This window comes from Hippocampus bargibanti, linkage group LG12, assembly GCF_051943395.1.
Source record: "Hippocampus bargibanti isolate YZ-2025 linkage group LG12, ASM5194339v1, whole genome shotgun sequence".
NCBI classification, from domain to species: domain Eukaryota; kingdom Metazoa; phylum Chordata; class Actinopteri; order Syngnathiformes; family Syngnathidae; genus Hippocampus; species Hippocampus bargibanti.
The window spans coordinates 19,252,956-19,278,264 of NC_142745.1; the positions used below are offsets into that span (position 1 = coordinate 19,252,956).

The 25,309-nt window shown below is 46.4% G+C and overlaps 1 protein-coding gene across 1 annotated transcript; it reads left to right on the forward strand.

Moving 5' to 3' along the window:
• Window positions 1-665: 665 nt before the first annotated feature.
• On the forward strand, window positions 666-24,486 carry myh7ba (myosin, heavy chain 7B, cardiac muscle, beta a). Its single transcript, XM_089009832.1, has 44 exons — window positions 666-804; window positions 990-1,126; window positions 3,942-4,045; window positions 4,121-4,264; window positions 4,357-4,513; window positions 4,591-4,618; window positions 4,790-4,886; window positions 5,361-5,384; window positions 5,469-5,561; window positions 6,580-6,643; window positions 7,406-7,504; window positions 7,566-7,669; window positions 7,736-7,874; window positions 7,965-8,083; window positions 9,348-9,497; window positions 9,588-9,758; window positions 9,842-10,021; window positions 10,098-10,230; window positions 10,318-10,388; window positions 10,700-10,787; window positions 11,916-12,033; window positions 12,112-12,235; window positions 12,314-12,450; window positions 15,407-15,662; window positions 15,774-16,016; window positions 16,130-16,306; window positions 16,424-16,569; window positions 16,631-16,721; window positions 16,790-17,179; window positions 17,255-17,381; window positions 17,541-17,659; window positions 17,730-17,926; window positions 18,012-18,195; window positions 18,267-18,432; window positions 18,514-18,638; window positions 18,719-18,834; window positions 19,490-19,682; window positions 20,814-21,017; window positions 21,094-21,219; window positions 21,301-21,471; window positions 22,882-22,986; window positions 23,070-23,165; window positions 24,099-24,233; window positions 24,333-24,486. The coding sequence occupies exons 2-44, from the start codon at window positions 1,030-1,032 to the stop codon at window positions 24,342-24,344; spliced, it is 5,820 nt and encodes a 1,939-aa protein (XP_088865958.1). The 5' UTR covers window positions 666-804; window positions 990-1,029; the 3' UTR covers window positions 24,345-24,486.
• The last annotated feature ends 823 nt before the right edge of the window (window positions 24,487-25,309 follow it).

The following is a 25,309-nucleotide window of genomic DNA, read 5'->3' on the forward strand; positions in this document are numbered from 1 at the left end:
CTGTGCTCCAGTGTCCCTCCCCTCGAAGGGTAGAGCTCTCCAACCTCTCCCCTTGCTTTCAAGGTCAGATTTGGCCAAGTGGGCCTGTTGTCACAAAAAAAAGACTCCCATTAAAAAGAAGATGGAAAGTAAGTCCGATGTGACTGTTTCGACTACCCCTTCCTAAACAAAAAAACAAATTGGGCCACTTTTAACTTCGCAATGTCGAACGCCACACCATCATTTTCTCAATATATTAAAAACACTTTATTTATCGTAACTTGTTTAATGGTCCACAGCCTCCGAAATACTCCTCGTATGTTCCATCGGCCGAGGGGCCGAACACCATAGCCAACGTCCCACAAGACGAACGACGCAAGTGCGTTTCGACGGGGTGGTGGTGGTGGAGTGTGGAACCACTACGTTCTTATGCTTTCTCTTCGGCTCTTGGCCTTTCTTCGCTCGTTTTGTTGGGGGGGGGGGGGGGGGCAAACGAGGCCCAAATCATCCCGAACTTATGTCGTACGCGAAAAAGGCGGCATTCCACGGTAGCCATTTTACGAAGTCGAACTGGAACTCAGTCGTCGGCTACCAAAATAGCTCGCTTCGGGTTAGCGCGATGACAAAAACGTCGCTTTCCTTTTGTGACAATTGAGACGGGCGCTCGGCACCCAATGAGCGCCGGAGGAGGGGTGGGGGGCATAAACTGACGAGGGACAAATGTCCACCGACCGTGACCTTGACGAGGGGGCTATAAAATCGGGGCACCCCTCGGCCAGCGGTTATTTCCCGGCCAAGTCAGCGGACGCCTCTTTGCACTTTTAGGTGGGTTGCTTTTCTTTCTAGTTTCTTCTTTTAGAGACCATCGACTTGACTCTTCCTCATTCGAATTCAAGTGGCCCGCTCGTCTTCGTAGCGTTCATCTCGAATAGTTTTACGCGCTTCTGCTTTCTCGTCGAGCCACCCCCGAGCGATGACAACCTAACGCCGTTCGCTTTGTTTGCTCCCAGGAACGGCACACGTGGGCCCGGCTGTCGGCAAGGTGGAAACATGTCCCGTTTTGACATGAAAGAGTTCGGGGAAGCGGCACCCTTTTTACGCAAGTCAGATTTGGAGCAACTGGCGTTGCAAACTGTCGCCTTTGACGGTAGGTGGGCCTCCTTCCACAACCTCAAATTCCACCACTAAAAAGCTACCGTCATGCACTTCGGGGTTCCCCCCCCAAAAAAAAAACAACCCAGTGTCACAAAAGTTAATATCCAATGAACTGTAATGAAAAGACCAATGGATAATTTCAAACGTGAATTTTTTTTATGCAAGACACTAGAAAATGCTTGTCACTGAAGCAACAAACACATCACCCAAAGAGAACCACTTAAGATGAAGAAATATATAGTACAAGGTACATCTTACTCAACCATTTATTTCAGCAGTAGTTTAGTAAACTGTAAAAAAAAAACAACTTGTATTTTTGAGCCAAAAAAGTCAAAGTCAGCTTTATTGTCAAATATGCTAATATGCATGACATACAGCACAGATGAAGTTACTGTCCTCTCGGACCCAGCATCTAAGGCACTCATCAAGACTTTCACAATTATCTTCATCATATTTTTTGGCAAAATGTTGGAAGCCAAGCATTTTTTTTCAATCGTGAAGGTGGAGTTCAATAAAAAATGGGAATGTCAGCTCTTTTTTTATTTTGAGTTCACCCAACAGTATTATCTTTTTTTGACAGTTCAGCCACATCACTCATAGACATATGTAGTAGACGTTCCATCCAAAGTGATGGCTTTGAAGAGTCCTATAAGGCTTTAAAATAATTCCAGATGATCAAGGAAGAGCAAGTTAATTATTTCTTTCTATGCTGACATTTTTAAAATTGTTATTCCAAATGGCGACTTACAGCGCAGGTATCAAAGTCAAAGCCCGGCCCGCCACATCATTTTATTCGGCCTGTGAAAGCAAATCATATTTATGAAATTCCATGATGCTTGCTAAAGTTCCAACAAATGTAAAATTGTTGTATGTAAACCACAATAAGCCTTTATTCTTGATTTATAATTTGAAAACTAGTTATTCATTAATTTGTTGTGCGCTCTGTGGAGAGGATTAAACATTGTCATTGTTTCCCCAAATTCATAACGGACACAAGAGGAAACCGCAACTTCAATAATAATAATAATAATAATAATAATAGTAATTCATTTCATTTCTAAGCGCCTATCAAAACTCTCAACGTCACTTTACAGTCACAGGATACGTTTTTCTGTGGGTGAGCAGTGGCAGCCACACGCACAAGCATTCACTCAACTCGAAATAACTCAAAAAGATCGAAAGCTACATAGATAGCTAATAGATACAGTGAGATCTCAACTTACAAACTTTTCGTCTTAAGAACCTCTAATTTGTGAAAATTAAACCTTATAATAAGCACTATTTTCATAATACACACCCACCACGGCTGGCGGAGTGATCTTCGGCGGAAGCACACGACCTAACAGCGTTCCAGCCGGCGCTACTTGAATGCACCCCCTCTCATTGAATGCACACGTCGATCGCCTACTTGGAGCTTTTTGCTGATAATTTTACGATGACGGGACCGAAAAATAACCACCACATGCTCGTGTTCAGCCCAAGAAGACACAAAATAAATCACCGTCGCTGAGAAGAAAGAGATAATTGAAAAACACGAACGAGGTGTGCGTTTGTGTGATTTAGTGGCCAAGCACGGCTATGCTAAGTCAACCATTGCTCCCATTCTCCGGAACAGAGAAGCCATCAAAGGTGCGTCTGTTGCAAAAGGTGTTTCCGTGCTCTCAAAGCGACGGTCTCGGGCAATCCAAAAAGTTGAAAACAGTTTTATTTTACAGCACAGTTTATTTCTTTAATTACAGTCCCCATGTAATGTGCCTCTCTTTGTGACGTAATGATACAATGCAGTGTATTCCTTTCATTACAATACAATAGCACATTTATTATACATAGAATAAGGTATGTTGTGTGTAGTTTTAAGGCTTATTTAGTTAAAAACTATATTTTATGGAAACCCGGGAACGGATTATTCCCATTTTAATGGTTCCCTATGGGATTTTCTTTTTTGAGATACACACTTTTCGCCTTACACACTCTTTCTGGGAACCAATTAAGTTCGTAAGTTGAGGTCTCACTGTACTACCAGAGCGACTATACAGTCACACAGGATCCGTTTTTCTGTGGGTGAGCAGGAGTAGCCACACGCGCAAGCATTCACTCAACCCAGAAGTAACTCAAATTGATAGAAATCTAGTTAGCTAAGAGATAGCTAATAACAATAATAATTAATAATAACACATTTCATTCACAAGCTCATTTCAAAACTCTCAAGGTCACTTTACAGTAACAGGATACGTTTTTCTGTGGGTGAGCAGCAACAGCCACACGCGCCAGCGTTCACTCAACCCAAAAGTAACTCAAATTGATAGAAATCTAGCTAACTAAGATTATTAATAATAATAATACATTTTATTTACAAGCGCCTTTAAAAACTGTCAAGGTCACTTTACAGTCACAGGATACGTGTTTCTGTGGGTGAGCACCAGCAGCCACACGCGCCAGCGTTCACTCAACCCAGAAGTAACTCAAATAGATAGAAAGCTACTATTACTACTACTACTACTAATACTACTACTAATAATAATAATAATAATAATACATTTAATTTACAAGCACTCTTCAAAACTCTCAAGGTCACTTCACAGTCACAGGACAAGTGTGCTTGATAGCTAGCTAGCTAATATATAGATACATCGGAATTGTTTTTTTTTCTCGCAAGGAATTGACATACAAACTGCTGGTCAATGTGGCCGGCGGAAAAAAACCCTCGTCTTACAAGAACACCAAGACGTGTTTTGTACACACCGTGTCTTCTTTTCTCATTCCCACATTTAATTAATCAGCACTGTCTGCTCCCCCCCACCCCCCAGGTAAGAAGCGAGCGTGGATCCCCGATGAGAAAGAGGCGTACGTGGAGATCGAGATCAAAGAGCTCAGTGGGGACAAAGTCACTGTTCAGACCAAAAATGGCAAGGTAAGTCGCCAAAGGTGCACCTTTTCTCACCAGGGCATCACTCCCCCAAATCACGTCCGCTTTGTGCCCGCGCAGACTCTGACTGTAAAGGACAGCGACATCCAGCAGATGAACCCCCCCAAGTACGACATGATCGAAGATATGGCCATGTTGACACATCTCAATGAAGCCTCGGTCCTCTTCAACATGCGCCGACGCTACTCGGCTTGGATGATCTACGTGAGTGAAACCCCCCCCCCTCTCCACCCCCACAGTTTGCCAAGTCACCCCATTCTCAAACAAACTATCCGCTGTCCCACCCTGACCTTCAGACCTACTCGGGCCTCTTCTGTGTCACGGTGAATCCATACAAATGGCTGCCGGTCTACACTGCCCCCGTGGTCGCCGCCTACAAGGGCAAACGGCGCTCGGAGGCACCCCCCCACATCTACTCCATCGCGGACAATGCCTACAATGACATGCTGCGCAGTAAGTATCTCAACAGCGCACTGGAGATGACACTTTTTGGGTGAAGGTCAACGCGGTGGGTTTTTCCTCTCTTTCAGATCGGGAGAACCAGTCCATGCTCATCACGTAAGTCTCCCCCCTCTCCCCCACCGCTTCAGACAGATCCGACAGCTGTTTTTTTTCAAATGGGCTAACGTGTAGGCCCAGGCATTTTTCTCCCCAGGATTTTTGTCAATTTGTTTTTCCTTCTCTCACAACGACGTGATTTGCTTCACCTGTGGTTTTTCACACTCGTAGCGGAGAATCCGGTGCTGGCAAAACTGTCAACACGAAACGTGTCATTCAGTATTTTGCCATTGTGGCAGCTCTTGGGGAAACCTCTGCTAAGAAAGCAGTAAGGCAAACATGGCAACTGTCCTTTTTTCCCCTTTTCCCCTTTTCAGTCCTTTTTTTTTGCTTTTCATTTTGGCCTGATTTTTGTTTTCCTTTTCATTTTTGAATTTTTCCATCACGGGAAAACCCGTGTTGTACATTTCCATTTTCATCATGTCTTCACTCCATAAGCTTTGCAGCCCCTTTTGCAAATTTTGGAATGTTTTTTTTCCTTCTTTCCCCTTCATTTTTTGCTTTGATTCAAATATTTTCCTGGATTTTTGACATTCCAATGTGGTTTGATACTTATCGCCCCCACTCCACCATCCGAAATGTGGATGTCTTTTTTTTCTTGTTTTTTCCCGCTTTTAACCAATGGCTTCTTTTGGATATGAGCTTCTTTTGGATATGAAGTTCCCTTGTTTTGAAAGTCTCACAGCGTCACATTTGACACAATGTCACTCTCACACCTTTTTTTTTTCGTGGCTACTTCCAGCAAGGTCCTGCCACCAAGACGGGGGTGAGTGACAACCGCACTTTAAAACGTATGTGATACGCTCGATGGCACCGTCTTATTCACTGCAATCCTACTTGTGTCTCTCAGGGGACGCTGGAGGATCAGATCATCGAGGCCAACCCCGCCATGGAGGCGTTCGGAAATGCCAAAACTTTGAGGAATGACAACTCATCCCGATTTGTGAGCATTCTCCAAAGATCCTGTCACCGGTTGCTTGTACAGTGATACCTTGGCTTACAAACTTAATTGGTTCCCAGACAGAGTGTGTCAGGCGAAAAGTGTGTATCCCAAAAATTAATTTCCCAAAGGAAAAATGAGAATAATCCGTTCCCAGGTCCCCATAAAACATAATTTTCTACTTTCTTATTTTCTAAGCCTTAAAACTACACAAAATATACCTTATTTTATGAATACTAAATGTGCTATGGTATTATAATTAAAGAGATGTTAAAGTCGTTTTATTTACCTTTGTGATGGTCGTTGATGGCTTGATGGAATGGAGTGGCCGGTTTCATCAGCATTAAACACTTGATGAGGAACGTAGCCTTCTTCTTTCACCATCTTGAGGAATGAAAATTATCACAGAGAAAGCGCCTACAAGGGGTAGATGCTTTGTGCTGTGATAATTTTACCTTGTTCCTCATCAATTGTGTTCTGTTTAGCTGGGTTGATAGCTTTTTGCATCAGGTGTACAGATGGCTTGTGCAGGTTATTTGTGGAGCCTAATTGATGGGATATTTTAACCTTACTGTCTACCCTCTGCCTTTGAACTATCAAAGTTGAAACGAGTCCAAATTTCACTGTTTTCTATCACTTTGCTCATTCTCTCTCTGTCATCTGCCTGTCTCTTTAAGGTGTAACGGCCTCACTCTCTGTCGCTCTCTGTCTCGAACCCCCACACCCTCACTGCTGCGTTCTTGACCAATCACATGGCTTTAACCGAAGACTGGGGGCAGGGAATAGAGGATAAAAACAGTCGGCTGCCATTTTGTTGTTAGGCGAACGGGCTCATTCGTGAACGACACATCACTCATTGTGTGTGTTTCCCGAAAAAAGTTCATATGCCGAGGTAATATGTTCAGAAATTTAACATTCATAAACCGAATAGTTCGTAAGCCAAGGGGTTCGTACGTAAACCGAGGTATCACTGTATTTCCGTAGCATACGCCCTGTGAAAAATATGACTCCCCCCTCATAGGGAAAGTTCATCAGGATCCATTTTGGCCCTTCTGGTAAACTTGCTTCTGCTGACATTGATATCTGTAAGTTGGCCGCCTCATGTTAGGCAGGTTGCGCAATGTTTACAATTTTTGTTTGTTTGCATGCATGCGCTGACGACCTAGCTTGACTGTTTAGCGCCGTTCTAAAAAGTCAAGGATGCAATAGCTCTTTTTTTTGGGTATTTGTCGCCACAATGTTTGATAACTGACTATTCAGTGTCTATGCGATTGGCTCAGCTACCGAAGAGCCTACAACTCAGGTGTCAAAGTCAAGACGCGGGGGCCAAATCTGGCCCGCCACTTCATCTTATTCGGCCCGTGAAAGCAAACCGAGCATGTCAAATGCCATTATGCTTGCCCAAGTCCCAACCAAAATTTCAAATTGTCCCATGTAAACCACAACAGCAGTCGTTATTTTTGACTTCAAATTTGAAAACTATTTATTCATTAATTTGTTGTGCAATCTGTATGTCATTTGTGGAGGGGATGATACATTCTAATGGCTTCCCCAAATTCATAACGGCCCCTGAGAGGAAACCGTAACTACAATGCGGCCCGCGAAAAAAAAATAGTTTGACACCCTTGCTGTAAACCACAGGGGTCCAAGTCAAGTCCTGGGGGCCAAATCTGGCCCATCACATCATTTTATTTGGCCCACGAAACCAAACCCTTGCTCTAAAACGACCCCTTTGGGGTGCGCAGTCCGTCAACAGTCGGCTCCCCAAACATTGACACGGTGACTCAAGAGCAGAGATCTTTTCAATGATTTCATCGCATCTCTCCCTCTCTCTCTTTGCCCGTCAGATCTTCTGGAAAAATCCAGAGTGATATTCCAGCAGCCTGGCGAAAGGAGCTACCACATTTACTACCAGATGATGTCACAGAAGAAACCCGAACTATTAGGTAAGTAGCGTGATTGTCGATGTGAAATGTTGTCAGACGTTATTCCAAACTCTTGTTGCAGACATGCTGCTGGTGTCGTCCAACCCGTACGACTACCACTTCTGCTCTCAGGGGGTGACCACCGTGGAGAACTTGGATGACGGACAGGAGCTGATGGCCACCGATGTAAGTCATTCCGTCTCCTGGTTGGGTGACACCAAATAACCAGATTCCTCCCGCCCATCCCCGCAGCACGCCATGGACATCCTCGGCTTCTTGCCGGAAGAGAAGTACGGCTGCTATAAAATAGTGGGCGCCATCATGCACTTTGGCAACATGAAGTTCAAGCAAAAGCAGCGCGAGGAACAGGCCGAGACGGACGGCACTGAAAGTAAGCAACTCGCAACGGCGGGAGGCAGGGAAGCCCCAAAACAAGATGCAGATTTTTAATAAAAACAATTGACATTTTCTTTGCTTCAAGGTGCCGACAAGGCCTCGTACCTGATGGGGGTCAGTTCAGCTGACCTCATCAAAGGTCTCCTCCACCCAAGGGTGAAAGTGGGCAACGAGTATGTGGTCAAAGGACAGAATGTTGAACAGGTGAACACACTCAAAGGCATATTTTTACACGCACACATGGACAAGTTGCAAAAAGGAGATGATGCTTGATGATTTGTACATTTTTTTTAATCCACAGTTTGTTTTTATTTCATATTGACCTTTGCCTCTTTAAATACGCCTTGAAATGAGTTTTTTTGGAGTGGATGACCATTTTTTAACGACTTGTTTAGTTGTCATTAGTTTTAATATTTAGATTTAGGTTTTTTTCTGTTACAGCAAATTCAAAACAAATACAGTCAACCCTTGGTTTTCTAACGTCTCGGTTAACTCGCTTTTCAACCCAATTTCCTTTTTTTTTATGTCTTGGTTTACAACCAAAAATGGGCACCTGAATGCACCACTCGACTGCCATCCGCTTCCTTATACGTCACTTCCTCGTGTTGCGTTCCATTGTGAGCAGGCGTGCCCAAAAACAGCTGTCACCAATTTAGACACTTAATACAGCGAAGAAAATAGTGTCCTTCTACTTGGTTACTTACCACCACTGATTTTTTTTTTTTAACGTATTCTCTGCTAGCTTTTTCCTCTGTTCACCTCTTTTTATTTATCTCTATATCCAGCTATCTATCTCTCGAGCTAGCTATCTGGATAGCTATCTAGCTAGCTACATAGCTGGCTACCTAGCTAGCTATTTATCTGCTATTTATTAGCTCTCTAGCTCGCTGGCTGGCTGACTAGCTATCAACCTAGCTGTCTATTAGCTATATAGCTAAATGGCTAGCTATCTGGGTATCTATTAGCTATCTATTGGCTATCTATTAGCTAGATAGCTTTCTATCTATTAAATTACTTCCGGGTTGAGTGAACGCTGGCGCGTGTGGGTGCTGCTGCTCACCCACAGAAACACTTATCCTGTGACTAAAGTGACCTTGAGAGTTTTGAAAGGCGCTTAGAAATGAAATGTATTATTATTATTATTAATAATAATAATAATAATATCGAAATAAATACATAAAGAAGACAATGATTACATTGATGAATGGGAAATGTTTCCGTTTTTAAACAGGTATCTGGAACAGATTATGGTCGGAAACCCAGGTTTCACTGGACATTGAAAATGAGCCTGAACAGCATATGCATGGAACTGCCCCCCCCCAAAAAAAAAAAAAAAAAAAAAAAAAAAAAACAAACAATCAAACAAACAACAACACGCCATTTCTTTTTATCCGCTTTTAGTCTTGAAGTCGTTTGGTTGGTTGGTGAGCAACTTTGCTCACCTTTGTCAATGGCGCTCGCGTTGCAGGTGAACTACGCCGTTGGCGCTCTGGCCAAAGCGACATACGACCGCATGTTCAAGTGGCTGGTGGGACGGATTAACCGGACCCTGTACACCTCGCTGCCTCGCCAGTTCTTCATCGGCGTGCTAGACATCGCCGGCTTTGAGATCTTTGAGGTAAGCCAGCGGGAGCGCAGTTGGTCACGCACCGGGGCGGGAATCGTCCGGTGTCATCATTGAAGGCGTATCGTCGTTTTGTTGTTGCAGCTCAACAGCTTCGAGCAGCTCTGCATCAACTTCACCAACGAGAAACTGCAACAGTTTTTCAACCACCACATGTTCATCCTGGAGCAGGAAGAGTACAAGCGAGAGGGCATCGAATGGACCTTCATCGACTTTGGCCTGGACCTTCAAGCGTGCATCGATCTCATAGAGAAGGTAGAAAAACAGCCTCCTTTCGCGTCCACCCGGTCACATTGTCGCCCCCGTGTTGAACGGCGCTGCCCTTTGCCATCCCGCAGCCTATGGGGATCATGTCCATCCTGGAAGAGGAGTGCATGTTCCCCAAAGCCACAGACAACAGCTTCAAAGCCAAATTGTTTGACAATCACTTGGGCAAGTCTCCCAATTTCCAAAAACCGCGTCCGGACAAGAAGCGCAAGTACGAAGCCCACTTTGAGCTAGTCCATTACGCCGGTGTGGTAAGCGCACCGCCACGTCGCTCGCTCTTCTCATCAGAAGCGCTCTGTGAACGGGTAATTGGGATGCCCTTCGCAGGTGCCCTACAATATTTTCGGCTGGCTCGACAAAAACAAAGACCCGCTGAACGAAACGGTGGTGAGCGTCTTCCAGAAGTCGGCCAACAAGCTTCTGGCTTCTCTCTATGAGAACTACGTTGGGTCCGACTCAGGTGAGCCCGAAGGGGGTTCTGCGCCTCGGTGACGGTTGGCCCTCCAGGGTCAAAGCGATCGTTGGTCTGACGTTTCCAATGCCGCAGGTCTGAAGACCGGCACCAAAGAGAAGCGGAAGAAGGCGGCCTCCTTCCAGACGGTGTCTCAGCTGCACAAGGTGAGCCCCCCAACACACACACACACACACACACACACACACACACACACACACACACACACGGGCCATGCTTCCCAGTTCTTTGTTTTCGGGGACATCAGGGGAGCTCTGGGACGGCGGCAGTTAAGACTTGCAGTGATGTTTAGTGCAGTGATCACATAAACATCACTTTAAGTCTGTGCTGGCTCCTCCCTCGCGTCGTCTTCCGACAAAGAAAACCACGCCGACCACGACAAGCGCTCGTATGTCGCTCCAAAAGTTTGCTCCTTCTTCTTTCTGCCGCCATTTTCACTGCTGCTTTTTCTCGCCAGGAAAATCTGAACAAGCTGATGACAAACCTGCGCAGCACACAGCCCCACTTTGTGCGCTGCATCATCCCCAATGAGACCAAAACGCCTGGTAAGTCAAAGTCAGCTTTATTGCAGTGTTTGAAATAACGTCTGCCCGGAGGCGCGGGGCGTACAACTTTGACGTCGGGCGTACAACTTTCAAAATGTCTCGGCCCGGGTGGCCGACAACTTCTTCAAGAAAAAAAAAGTTTTTTTTTTTAGATCAAACATTTGTTTTATTCAATAAAGCAAAAGCTATAAGCAAACCGCTACAAGCCACGTGGACTCCTCTTTCTAAGGGCCTTTCAAAACTCTCAAGTACACTTTACCGTCACGGTATAGTCCGAAGCACGAAACAGGCAAACGAACGTTCGTTTGGCAATTTGAAAGGTGCTTAGAAAGAGGAGCCACGTGGCCTTTAGCAGACAACGCAACACAAACATTGCATTGTGCACCATGACGACAAACGACAACTGGCGCAAAGTCTTCAGCAAGGGATATTTACCATAAATTAAGCAAGAGAGCATTTGTGGTAGGTACTTCCTTAATTAAAAAAAATCCTTTATACTTCCTAACAATGTTTTTTTTCCGATTAGTTGTCTTATTGTGTTTCAAGTTGTGAAAAATGGGGCAGGCAACTTTATGGACGGGCAGGCAACTTTTCAGAGTTGTCTGCCCTGGTGTCCGCTAACTTTTTGTCATGAGTTTCAGACACTGTTTATTGTCAAATATGCTAATATGCATGACATACAGCACAGATGAAATTGCTGTACCCTCGAACCCAGCATGCAAGGCATTTATAATGTGGTTAAAAAAGACAGACAATTGACAACAGACAATACATGTAAATTGTGAATGTAAAGTGAGGTAGTGTCGTGTGTAAAGTGACGTAGTGTGGTAATACAAAAACAAAAAAAGGTTGAAGTGAGGTCGTGCAGAAAAATAAAAATAAATAGAGTTCAGGATGATAGTACAGCCTGTAGCGTGTACTCAGAGTTCGGTGAGTGTGGCAGTGGGCACGGGCAGGGGCGGCAGGGCTGGCCTGGGAGGGAGTTGAGTCTCCTGACTGCCTGGTGGAAGAAACTGTCCTTGAGCCTGCTGGTCTTGGCAACGCCCGACTTGACTGCATCGCGCGCAATCGGGAAACCGTGTGGGTGGCGCTTTTTGTTTTTAAATGCACGTCGTGGCCCCCTCGCAGGCATCATGGACCCCTTTCTGGTGCTGCACCAGCTTCGCTGCAACGGCGTTCTTGAGGGCATTCGAATCTGCAGAAAGGGTTTCCCCAACCGCATCCTCTACGGCGAGTTCAAGCAGCGGTAAGTCAAAGCGGCGGATGCGCCATATTACGCCGGAAAAACAAAATTGACGTCTTCATCTTCTTGCCGTTCATTCAGCTACCGTATCCTCAACCCGCAAGCAATTCCGGACGACAAGTTTGTGGATAGCCGCAAAGGTGCGGAGAGGCTGCTGGCCTCCTTGGATGTCGACCATAACCAATATAGATTCGGACACACCAAGGTCAGCTAGTGCTGCGAGATGCAGGCGAGCACAGCGTGACGTCCCTGAGGAATATATCTTCTTCTCCGGACTCCACAGGTGTTCTTCAAGGCGGGTCTGCTGGGCCACCTGGAGGAAATGAGGGACGAGCGTCTGGCCAAAATCCTGACACTGCTGCAGGCAGTTGCTCGAGGGAGACTCATGAGGATGCATCTGAGGCTGAAGAAACAACGCAGGTAAAACAAGAACGACCTATGGCAAAAGTAATAATAATAATTAATTGGGCGGCCCGGTAGTCGAGTGGTTATCACACCGGCTTCACAGTGCAGAGGTCGCCGGTTCGCGTCCCGGTCCGGCCTCCCTGTGTACGTCTTTATGTGCCCTGCGAATGGCTGGCAACCAATCCAGGGTGTCCCCCGCCTCGTGCCCAAAGACAGCTGAGATAGGCTCCAGCACCCCCCGCGACCCTAATGAGGAATAAGCGGTACAGAAAATGGATGGATGGCTAATAATAATAATAATAATAAAAATATATTACATTTTAAGCACCTTGCAAAGCTCTCAAGGACACTTGACAGTCACAGACAAGCAAAGGTACGATAATAAATAATATACAATCACAAATAGAATGCAATAAATAAAATACAACTAAGTAGAAAAGAGCTCTCCCTTGTTTCTATTTGTAGTTGTATTTTATTTATTGCGTTCTATTTGTGATTGTATATTATTTATTATCGTACCTATGCTTGTCTGTGACTGTAAAGTGTCCTTGAGAGCTTTGAAAGGCGCTTAAAATGTAATGTATTATTATTATTACACAGAAAATGCAATTGTAAATAGGTAATTTTTAAAGTTGTTTCTATATTTGACCGGGAGTCAGTAGCGCTCTTGGAAGACGGGGGTGATGTGGTGAAAGGATGAGGTTCTGGTAATGATCCGGGCTGAAGAATTCTGGACGAGTTGAAGTGGAACGAATTTTTGCCGAGATCGTCTCGCGGTTTGGAGAGCCACACAATCATCTCGACGTGGCCTCAGCGTTCGGCTCCTCGGCGCATGTATGACCTTCATGCAAGGGTGTCGTTGCCCCCTCGCGTGTGAGACGCGTGCGCAGCCTTCTACGGTGACCCCCCCGCCTCCACCACCCATTCTCACCACCAGCTCCGAACAATGCCGACGGTGCCCTCAGAGCCACATGTGTCAAGTGGCAGCTGCCCGCAGGGTGCGGGGGGGGGGGCTCCCTAAAAATACAACCGTCAGCCCTTGGTTTGATGCCCGATAGCCCCCCACCCGCTTTTGTCCAGGGTGCCTGCGCTTCCACGCGAGCGCATTGATGGGATGCATGGCGGCACCAGCTTTGGGTTGCTAAAAAAAAACCCACGCTCACCTTTGAGGGGCGCACAGTGGCCGAGTTATGGCAAAAATGCAATCCTCTCTCCTGCCCCCGTTGGCTCGCCCGGGGGGCGCGCGCACACCCATTAAAAGTCACCCTCTAAAGACCTTGAGCGCCTGCCTGCGGCTCCATATTTAGGCCGCCGAGTCGCCGCTCCACTGAGACTAAATCAATCTGCTACCCCGTCGCCAACATCAAAAGCGGCGTTGTCCCATATCGTTTCACACCGTGGCGTTCACCCCCCCGCGTGTGTGTGGTAACAGCGATCAAGCATCAAGGGCAAGTCACTAAATAAAGAAATGCGCAACTCTTGAATTACCCCTCAGAGTTGCTTCCTTTTGACTTGTCGGGGAAAGCCGTTAGCGTGACATTGCTGGTCACGCGTCCGTGCGACGAGCTCCCTTTCACCAGCTGGCTGCAAACCTTTGCTTTTGTTCATCGGTTTTAACTTGCTGCCGCTATCGTATCAGTATCCAACAGGTATTGGATTGGATATACCTTTATTTGTCTCGCAGTGAAGAAATTTACATTTCACAGCAGCAAAGTTATGAAAGGAAGAGGAAAGGGAAAAAAAGAAGTAGAAAAACAAAATACAGGAGCTACTGGAAAGGAAGCCACTCTCACGGCACCATCTTGAAGTAAAAAACAAACAAACAAAAAAACTAAATAATTGCACGGCTGTGTAAAACAACACGAATTGTAGTTACAGCCAAAAGGTTTTCGAACGTCTGGGTTTTTGACTGGGTTCATTGAATCTGGCTCGCAAAGGGAGAAAAACAAAGTCTTATTTTGTAGCTTGAACTGTTCCAATGAATTATATTTTTGTGTGCTTGCCTGCGTTAATTTAAAAAATAGGAGCAGTTGTTATCATCAGTCGACTGGGAGTGGGGTGTGGAATTCGCCCCAAACACACTGACCAAACCTTGAATAACGGCAAGAAAGGAGAAAATAAAAGTGTGCAACCCAATTTTTGCTTTGAGCAGCAGGAACATGAAACATTGTCACGTTAGCGGAATATACCAAACCAAGTTCTGACCCTCGATGAGAAGGTTTCTTCAGCCCTCTTCTGTACTTCTTTGAAGGCGTCGGACGTTTTGCTTCTTATCCAAGAGGCTTCGTCAGCTAACTAAAATTTGCTGGTAGTTTTGACCCTATTCCAGACATGGCGGTGCCAGACTGCTATGATAGGTCCCTGCTGTCAGGTTGGGGGGTGCAGAAGACTATTCCCTGAGGCTACACTGATTACTTGTATTGTCCTGACTAATTACTTCTATTGTCCTGCCTGATTATGGGGTCTACGACTGGCCTGATTGCCCCATTTGCTCTGGTATTACGTGATACCAGAGCTTACACTGACCCAAGTTCTGACTCGTTTCTAAATCCGAATTCGTTTCTGAATCTTTGATCCTCTCCTCTTTCATCTGGAACTGCTTTATGTAACAAAGATGGTACAGAAAGTGCTTAAGAATGGATGTCTCTATGTGTCTTTGTGTTGTCATGTTATTTGTTATTTAGTTTTCTTTGTTCTTTTGACTTCAAGACGGCGCCGCGAGAGTGGCTGCCTTTCCAGCAGCTCCTGTATTTTGCTTTTCTATTTTCATTTCTTTCATAATTTTGCTGCTGTGAAATGTAAATTTCTCCACTGCGAGACTAATAAAGGCAAATCCAATCCAATCTAATTCCCCCATCCATCCACGTTTGGAACCGCTTGGGCGCAACGTGCGTGCCGGAGCCGACACCGCACATCCGGTTTCCCGGCCAATCGCAGCCCACATACAGGTTGTGTATTTTTCTCTCGCCAGGGAGGCCCTGATGATCATCCAGTGGAACATCCGAGCTTTCAACTCGGTGAAGCACTGGCCTTGGATGAAGCTCTTCTTCAAGATTAAGCCCCTGCTGAAGAGTGCCGCAACCGAGAAGGAGCTGGCCAACCTGAAGGTGGAGATGGTGCAACTCAAGGAGACATTGGAGAAATCTGACATCAAGCGCAAAGAGATGGAGGAGCGGCAGGTCAGCCTGATCCAAGAGAAGAACGACCTCTCGCTGCAGCTGCAGGCGGTGGGTGTTCATTGCCAAGCGATCTTCACATTGGCACGCTTGTCCCTTGGGAATGTCGAGGAGCCCGGGCCTTTCCTTCTTTAACATTTTTTTCCTGGCACCCGCCCGCAGGAGCAAGACAATCTTGCAGATGCCGAGGACCGCTGCGACCTGCTCATCAAAACAAAGATCCAGCTGGAGGCCAAAGTCAAAGAGCTTCTGGAGAGGTTGGAGGACGAGGAAGAGACAAATGTCAATGTGATGGCCAAGAAGCGTAAGCTGGAGGACGAGTGTGCCGAGCTGAAGAAAGATATCGACGACCTGGAGCTGACCTTGGCCAAAGTGGAGAAGGAGAAGCACGCCCTTGAGAACAAGGTAACACTGTCCGGATCGCTTGTCATCGGGAGCGACCATTAGGAGGATCGATACTGGGAGGTGATGACAACCCTCCCCCCATTAAAATCAGGCCTTTCTACTTTCTGTTCCAGGTGAAGAACCTTGTTGAGGAAATGGCAGTTTTGGATGAAACTATATTGAAGCTGACCAAGGAGAAGAAGGCTCTCCAAGAGGCCCACCAGCAGACACTGGATGACCTTCAGGTGGAAGAGGATAAGGTCAACTCTCTGACCAAAGCCAAAACCAAGCTGGAACAACAAGTCGATGATGTAAGTTTTGGTTTTCATCACCCTGTTGATGATTATCCAAAGGGTGACTGACATGTTGGCGGAATGTTCTACATGACAGTGACAAAACAAAACAAGGCAGGTCTTATGTCCTAACAGCTGGAGGGCTCCTTGGAACAAGAGAAGAAGCTGCGTCTGGATCTAGAACGGTCCAAACGAAAACTGGAAGGAGATCTGAAACTTTCTCTGGAATCTTTTATGGATCTGGAGAACGACAAACAGCAGATAGAAGAACGGCTTAAAAAGTAAGTCCCGCCAAAGGTCTCGCTGTCCGCCATGTCTAACACCGATCTCCACGTCTGCCAGGAAAGACTTTGAAATGAACGAGATGAGCTCGCGAATTGACGACGAGCAGTTGTTGGTCAGCCAACTCCAGAAGAAAATCAAAGAGTTACTGGTAAGCATCAGCAGATCTTTATGTAATGCCGGCGTAACAAAGGCCAACGGAGACTCCCTTGGGTCCAGGCGCGCACGGAGGAGCTGGAGGAGGAACTGGATGCCGACCGGGCCTGCCGGGCCAAAGTGGAGAAGCAGCGCGGCGACGCGGCCCGGGAGCTGGAGGAGCTGAGTGAGCGCCTGGAGGAGGCCGGCGGGGCCACCTCGGTCCAGATCGAGATCAATAAAAAGAGAGAAGCCGATTTTCTCAAGCTGCGGCGGGACCTGGAGGAAGCCCTCCTGCACCACGAGGCCACCACGGCCACTTTAAGGAAGAAGCAGGCAGACACCGTGGCCGAGCTGAGTGAGCAGATCGACAGCCTCCAGCGCGTCAAGCAGAAGCTGGAGAAGGAGCGCAGCGAGGCCAAGATGGAAGCCGACGACCTTGCTTCCACCGTGGAGCTACTCTCCAAAGGCAAGGTAGGTAGAACCCCAGCAAACGCCTCCCTCTGCCCTTTTCGCTTGGCCGTCTGATGATCCCTTCCTGGCCGGCAGGCTGCGGCGGAGAAGATGAGTCGTCTCTACGAAGATCAACTGAGTGAGGCCAAAGCCAAAGCGGAGGAGCTTCAGAGGCAGCTCAACGACAGCACCTCCCACAAGGCCCGGGCTCAGGCTGAAAGTGGTGAGCAACCTCACTGGGAACCTGGCACTCAATCAGGACAAGTTAAAGGGTTTTGAGTCACAGCCTCATCTCAGATTCAGATTTGGTTACTCGGAGCAGTTGCAATTGTCGCCAGTGGTTTCCCTTGGACCACCAATAGTAACACCTGAACCTTCACAGCCGAGCTGGGCAGGAAGCTAGAAGAGCGCGATTCCACCGTCTCCCAACTCCAACGCGCCAAGACCTCCTACGGTCAAAACGTTGAGGATCTCAAGAAGCAGCTGGAGGAGGAGATTAAGGTCAGTTCCGTACTGCGTCTTCCCCAGTTCCGCCGTGACTCCTCGCCAATGCGGTGACTGTTCTTTCCAGGCTAAGAACGCTTTGGCGCACGCCCTTCAGTCCTCTCGCCATGACTGCGACCTCCTAAGAGAGCACTACGACGAGGACCAGGAGGCCAAGGCTGAGATGCAGAGAGCATTATCCAAGGCCAATGCTGAGGTGGCGCAGTGGAGGACCAAGTACGAAACTGACGCCATCCAGAGGACTGAAGAACTTGAAGAAGCCAAGTGGGTAACAAACTGGGAACTTTTCAAATGAGTGCACGCATTTGACAATTGACTCGCAATGCGGCGTCCTCGGCTCGCTCCTCAGGAAGAAGCTGGTGACGCGTCTGCAGGAGGCCGAGGAGACCATGGAGGCCTCCAACGCCAAGTGCTCCTCACTGGAGAAGACCAAGCATCGACTCCAGACAGAGATTGAAGACCTGATGATTGACTTGGAGCGTTCCAACGCTGCGGCTGCTGCCTTGGACAAGAAGCAACGGAATTTTGACAGGGTACCGACCGAACACGCAGAACCTTCCCGCAGCTCTCCTCTGTCTCAAATTCCATCCTGTTACTCGACCAGGTGCTGGCTGAGTGGAAACAGAAGTACGAGGAGTGCCAGACTGAGCTGGAAGCTTCTCAGAAAGAGTCCCGTAGCCTGAGCACGGAGCTCTTCAAACTGAAGAACTCCTACGAGGAGACCTTGGATCACCTCGACACCATGAAACGAGAGAACAAGAACCTGCAAGGTGAGCGGGGTGGGCGAGAGTGACGCGTTGGGGGGTCGCTCGCATCTGGAAGCTCATGTTTGCACCTTGTCTGTCCCTTAGAGGAGATCGCTGACCTATCCGATCAAATCAGCCAAGGAGCCAAGACCATCCAGGAACTGGAGAAGATCAAAAAGGGTCTGGACATGGAAAAGAGTGAGATTCAAGCTGCGCTGGAAGAAGCGGAGGTAAATCTTAATGGACGTCATTGGGGTCTCTTGGCTGGAAGCGAGCTCAAGTGAACCGTCTGTGCCTGTTTGTGTCTTAGGGCGCTCTCGAGCACGAAGAAAGCAAGACCTTGAGGATCCAACTGGAGTTGAATCAGATCAAAGCTGACATTGACAGGAAGTTGGCAGAAAAGGATGAAGAACTTGACAACCTGCGGTAGGTTCCTCCCCATCTCGTCGTGGTGATCGTTTTGAGCACTTTTGACCATCACGTGGCACATACTTCCACGGCATGTATTCCGGTGGGAGATCGATTTGCAAACCTTCTGCTTGCTCCCTCTCTCTCTACTTCTAACTCACTCTCTCTCTCATTCTCTCTCTACCTCAATCTCTTTATTTCTCTACCTCTCTCTCTCTTGCTCTCTGCCCCTCTCTCTACCTCTGTTTCGACCTTTACCTCTCTGTAACTCATTCTCTCTCCACCTCTCTCTCTCTCTCGCTCTCTGTCTACCTTACCTCTATCTACCTCTCATTCTCTCTCGACCTCAATCTCTTTATTTCTCTACCTCTCTCGCTTGCTCTCTGCCCCTCTCTCTACCTCTGTCTCAACCTTTGCCTCTCTCTACCTCTCATTATCTCTCGACCTCCATCTCTTTATTTCTCCACCTCTCCCTCTTGCTCTCTGCCCCTCTCTACCTGTCTCTACCTTTACCTATCTCAAATTCGCTCTCTCTCTCTACTTCGACCACTCTCTCTCTCTCTCTTTCTCTCTCTCTACCTCAATCTTTGTTTCTCTACCCCCTTCTCTCTCTTGCTCTCTACCTCTGTCTCTACCTTTAACTCTCTCTCTCTCTCTCTCTTTCTCTCTGCAGCCGTAACCACCAGCGAGCGCTGGAGTCCATGCAGGCCACCTTGGATGCCGAGGCTCGGTCTCGCAGCGAGGCGGTGCGCCTTAGGAAAAAGATGGAAGGAGACCTGAATGAGATGGAGGTGCAGCTGAACCACGCCAACAGGCAGGCGGCCGAGTCCCAGAAACTCCTGAGAACTGTGCAGGTTCAGCTTAAGGTGAGAACTGACATGGGACTTTTTTTGTGTGTTTTGGACCAAGAAAAGTTGTCCAACGTTACACACCTTTGGAACTTTGTCAGGACTCTAATGGTTTCTTATTTTTCATTCTAGTGACTTTTTTGGTTTGTTTTTTCGGTTTAGTTAGTTTGAAAAATATTGTTATTACCTTTAATTTTTCAAAAACTCTTGGTTTTAGTTTTGGTTTTGGATATGGGTTTTAGTTATATTTGTTTTAAATGGAGTGTCGCTCAAGCACAAGATACGAACCAAAAAGTGAAGAAGAAATATGAGAGGTTTGTTTGACCTTCCCTGTCACTTGTATCGTGCTTTATTTCCCCACCGCTGAACAATATTACCTCAATCTACTGAAACCGCCAGTGGTGGACCGTCAAGCCCTGCACGGCCTTCTCTGCTGGCCTAAAATATCTAAATTGCAGAATGATGTTAATTATATTCTGTCCATGAATTCTTGTGAACTATTTCCAAATTGTTTTTCAGCTTCCTTTCATTGCTTTTGATGTGCGTTTTGGTATTTAAGCATTTAACCAATCACATTTCAGCCATTATTTTTGACCAGAGTCAGATTTTGACCCGGACTCCTTCACATTCAGGTCTGCAGGCCCTGGAGCATCAAATAAGTGTCAATCAAACTGTAGCTTTAACCAATCCGATTTCGAGTTGCCGACGCCAAGTCCTTCTCGCAGGCCGTACTTCCTGTCTTACGGTACCCTCAAATGGACTTGTAGTCAATCACTTTTTGTATGAGTCGCAGTCGCAGCTATTGTTACAGTAAACGTTGTATCGTCATCAAATAGTTATTAAGGGTTGGATTGATTCAGACATAGCACTACTGAAGGCCTAGGTGCCAAGTGAATGCCTCACCACTGGAAACCGCAGTATTGGGAGCAACCTGTGGCTCTCCATCTTGCTCAAGGACACTTTGACACGGTCATATTGGAGAGGAATCGAACACCCAACGTCTCTACGACTGAGCAATACAAAGCTAAAGATAGCGGAGGCCACGACTCGACTTGCTTTAATCTCGCCACAGTTGCTCAAACCTTGAAAGTGTCGACTCGCAATTTATGTGTGAATTGGAGGCAATGTGACTTCCTCCGACCCTGCCAGGACGTCCAACTGGAGTTGGACGACACCGTTCACAAGAATGAGGAGCTGAGGGAGCAGGTGGCCATGACCGAGCGGCGTAACAACCTACTGGTCGCCGAGGTGGAGGAGCTCAGGGTTCTCCTGGAGCAGAACGACCGGGCCCGCAAGCTCGCAGAGAACGAGTTGCTCGAAGCCAGCGAGAGAGTCAACCTGCTGCACTCGCAGGTATCAAATCTTTCAAAACGTGGTTAAGCGATGCGTCGGATTTTTCTTTCTGAAACGAACATCTCTTTTGCTCCAGAACACCGGGCTGATCAACCAAAAGAAGAAGCTAGAGAGTGACCTCTCGATGCTGTCAGGCGAGGTGGAGGATGCCGTGCAGGAGTGCCGCAATGCCGAGGAGAAGGCCAAGAAGGCTATCACCGACGTAAGCCTCGGAGGACTACCCAGAGTCCAGCTGCAGGTCGAGCTCGGTTTCAACGCGCTCGCGCTGCTGCATCTGTTGCAGGCGGCCATGATGGCAGAGGAGCTGAAGAAGGAGCAAGACACCAGCGCCCATCTGGAGAGGATGAAGAAAAACATGGACCAGACCATCAAAGACCTCCAGATGCGTCTGGACGAGGCCGAGCAGATCGCCCTCAAGGGCGGCAAGAAGCAGGTCCAGAAGCTGGAGGCCAGGGTGAGAGCTGGTGCCCGTCAGCCACCCCTTACCCATCTGGTGCAACCGTGTTCTGGGAGCATGTTTTTCTGCCGGACGACTTTGGCTGATTGATAGAGATTAGACAGAATAGAAGTGATCATATTTAAAGGACAACCAACGTCACTTTTTTGTTTCTTAACTGACATCAGAAAAACGTTTTATAGCATCTAAAATACCCAAAACACGAAGTATGATATTGTATTCACATGCAAAACACCAATAAAAATGACTTAAAGTGTCCAAAATCTGCAAAAAATTGAGCTGCGAATTGGGCATGTTCAGAAAGTCCAGCCCCCGGTTCGTGACGTCACGCAAAGATGTCTTGCATTGCTGGAGATTACAAACAATGGCTTCAGATTCGGCGAATATGCTTTCTTGTTACACATCCAGTTATGAATATGATTCAAATAGTTCTGAAGAGGAAAGCATACATGTTTGCAATCGATGAAAGAATTTAGTCCGTGCCATTTTGAGGCAACATTGGGGGGAAATGTATCACCCAAAAAGAGTCAGAAAATGGCGTCCAAGCTCCTGTGAGGACTTAATCAGCCCGTTTCCACAGGCTGATAAATTCCTTCCATGGAGCTTGGTCGCCCTCTTCTGGCGGCTTTTGGGTGCAACACGAGGTTTTCAGACCAAACAAGTACAGCAAAATACATTGACGTGATGGAAGGACTGCTACAATGTGTCTTTTTTTTCGATCAGGGGCGTTCCTTTAGTGACGTCACGTACGGACTCGTCACCAACTCAAAAACAAGACTTCCGGAATATTCAGCGCAGTCTTAAAACATAAAATATAGCTCATATAGTCATTTGAAGCCATTTTACAATTTATGGACACAACTTGTCCAGAGACGTCGGTTGTCCTTTAAGTTTCATGTTGTTATATGCTTAGTGAACATGTGTGACTAAATACACAATTGAAGCACAGAGAAACCTGGGGTCAATCTGAGGTAAACAGACACAGCCTGTTAAACTGTCATCTTCATCTAGGAGATCTGGTCTTGAACAGAATTTAGGACTTGAGAAACTCCTTCAAAGGAAGAATTTAGGACTTGAAACTCATTAGCTCATCAAATCTGTCGGTTCAGGGAAAGACAAGCAATTAAAATGTCTATGCTCTATTGTTTATAGCTCCTGGTGCTTGCGACGTCCAGGGGCATGGTATTCAAATCAAGAAAACTATGTTTTACTAATGTATTACTTAAATTTGCATTTACTCTCTATCAAGAGCTTGGCAAAGGCCGGCAGAATTTAAGCATCTGTCTTGAATGGCTACATCCCCTGCCGGCAGTATAAGACAATCTTCCTGTGTTTGAGCCTTTGTCCACAGTGTCTGATCGAACATATCTCTGACACTGATCCAAGTGACTCCTCGTTTGTTGGTAGGTGAAAGAACTTGAAAGTGAACTGGATTCGGAGCAAAAGAAAAGCCAAGATCAACAGAAGACCGTACGCAAATACGAGCGAAGAGTCAAAGAACTTTGCTATCAGGTAAAGTTGAATGTCGGCGCAAACGCTCCAGTTCCTAGCGTCATGTAGATATTCACACTGTCTTTGGAATGTTTCCGGTCAAGGTGGAGGAGGACAAGAAGAGCCTTGTCCGCCTGCAGGACCTCGTTGACAAATTGCAGATGAAATTGAAGAGTTATAAGAGAGTGGCCGAGGAAGCGGTGAGTGGATAATATTCTCTTTTCTCCATCACGAAGGACACTTGATTCGTCGAGCGCCAAGGGTGGTGGTGGTTCATCAAGGCTCCAACCCAAGAACACTAAAATTTTGTCCGGAACTTTTTAAAGGACAACCGACGCCTCCAGACAAGTTGTGTCCATAATTTGTTAAATCCCTTCAAATGGCTTCTACTGAGCGCATATTACAAAGTCCGTGACCGAGAAAGCGGCACACAATGCATTTTGGGTACTTTTTTCGTCTGAAAACACCATGTTGATCGCGAAATTAGAAAGGAAAACTATTTGTTGTGTGTTGCACCAAGACTACTATTTGATACTCGCTGACACAAATTCCCAGCGGACAAATCAGCCCATTTCCAACGAAGCTTGTGCGCCGTCTTGTGCATTTTCTGTGCGCTACATTGGAGTCCAGACGGCTCGAATTGATATGGAAGGACTTCTTTAATCAAATGCTTTCCTCTTCAGAACTACAGTAAAGTGTCGTTATATCGATATTCTCGGGAGTCGGAAAAAATATCGATATAACCGGACTATCGATATATCCGATCCTGCGGCATGTAAATTTTCTCCTTGCGTTCATAGAAATAGTATCGTAATAAGCAGTACTATCGATATAACCGATATCGATATAACAAGACTTTACTGTATTTGAATCATATTCATAACTGGATGAGTAACAAGAAAGCATCTTCTCCGAATCTGAACTCTCTGAAGCCATTGTTTTGATTCTGGAGCAAGGCAGTGTGTGACCAATAGTGACGTCACGAAGAAGGGGGCGAGAGTTTTTTAATCTGCCCGATTCCGGAGTCACTTTTTGTCATTTTCTTCCGAGTGACGAAAATAACAGCGCTAGCATGTGAAAATAATCTTGCCCACACGTTGTTAAATGTCCACCGTCCATTTGCTTGCCTTCAGGAGGAGCAAGCCAACACCAATTTGTCCAAGTACAGGAAGTTGCAGCACGAGCTGGACGATGCCGAGGAAAGGGCCGACATGGCCGAAACGCAAGTTAACAAGCTTCGTGTCCGCACACGCGACCAAGGTGGAAAGGTTGGTCCATCGCGTTGCATGACTTGAGCGCATTTCGAGAACTCATCCTCGATGCACAAGCTGACGGCATCCGATCAAATCTCGACTTTTCCGTTTCAGCTTCACGAGTGATGACGAAGCGGCACGTGGGCGTCAACCGGACATCCGACTGCAACAGCTCGGATGGACGCTGCGCAAGCAAGCGAATCAAGACTTGAGAAAAATGTCAGTGTTGTTAATGAAGAAGCCCACAATAAATACATTCTGAAGTTTCTTTTCATCTTTATTGGCCTAATAAACAAAGAAAAAATTAAGGTCAAAATATTGAATTTCAAACACACGCCATTGCTCATCAATAGGAGCACTTTCAGGTGTGCGCTCAGTGTCGTAGTGGCTTATTTTATTGTTTTGCAACGATGTGGCAATGCAAATTTGTTTTGAATCATTGTGCTGGATATTACTCCATGCATTCCAATTAATCGAGACTAATTTTAATAAGGAAACAAATATTAAAAATAATTTTACAGAAAAAAAACTATTTAAAAAATTGATTAGTATAACACTGCGTGAAATACAAAAAGATGCAACATTCCCATGCCTTTTTAATATTCCTCCTACACCAGGGGTGGGCAAACTTCGACTCGCGGGCCACAATGGCTTCTAAAATTTGACAGGGGAGAATTTGGATGGAGTGTTTGGGCCGGATATACTAAAGCAATGTCTGGAACTGTCAGCGATATGACAGTCAGACACTGTGGACGAAGACTCTGAACCAGAAAGATCGACCCTACTGCTGGCAGGAGACGCAGCCATTCATGACAAACGTCTGAATTCTGCAGCCTTCTGCCAAGCTATTTATTCGAGAGTACATGCAAATTAAAGTGGTACATTAGTAAAACATAGTTCCTTGATTAGAATAACACACCTCGAGTTCTAAGCACGAACAGCTGTCGGCAATAAAACATTGTGTTTTCCATGAACTGATAAATTTGTAACCTGGCTAATGACCTCTTCCTGTGAAGGAGTTTGAAGTCCTAAATTACTTCAGTAATAAGGAGTTTCCCAAGTCCTAAATTCTGTGCCTGGCCAGATCTAGA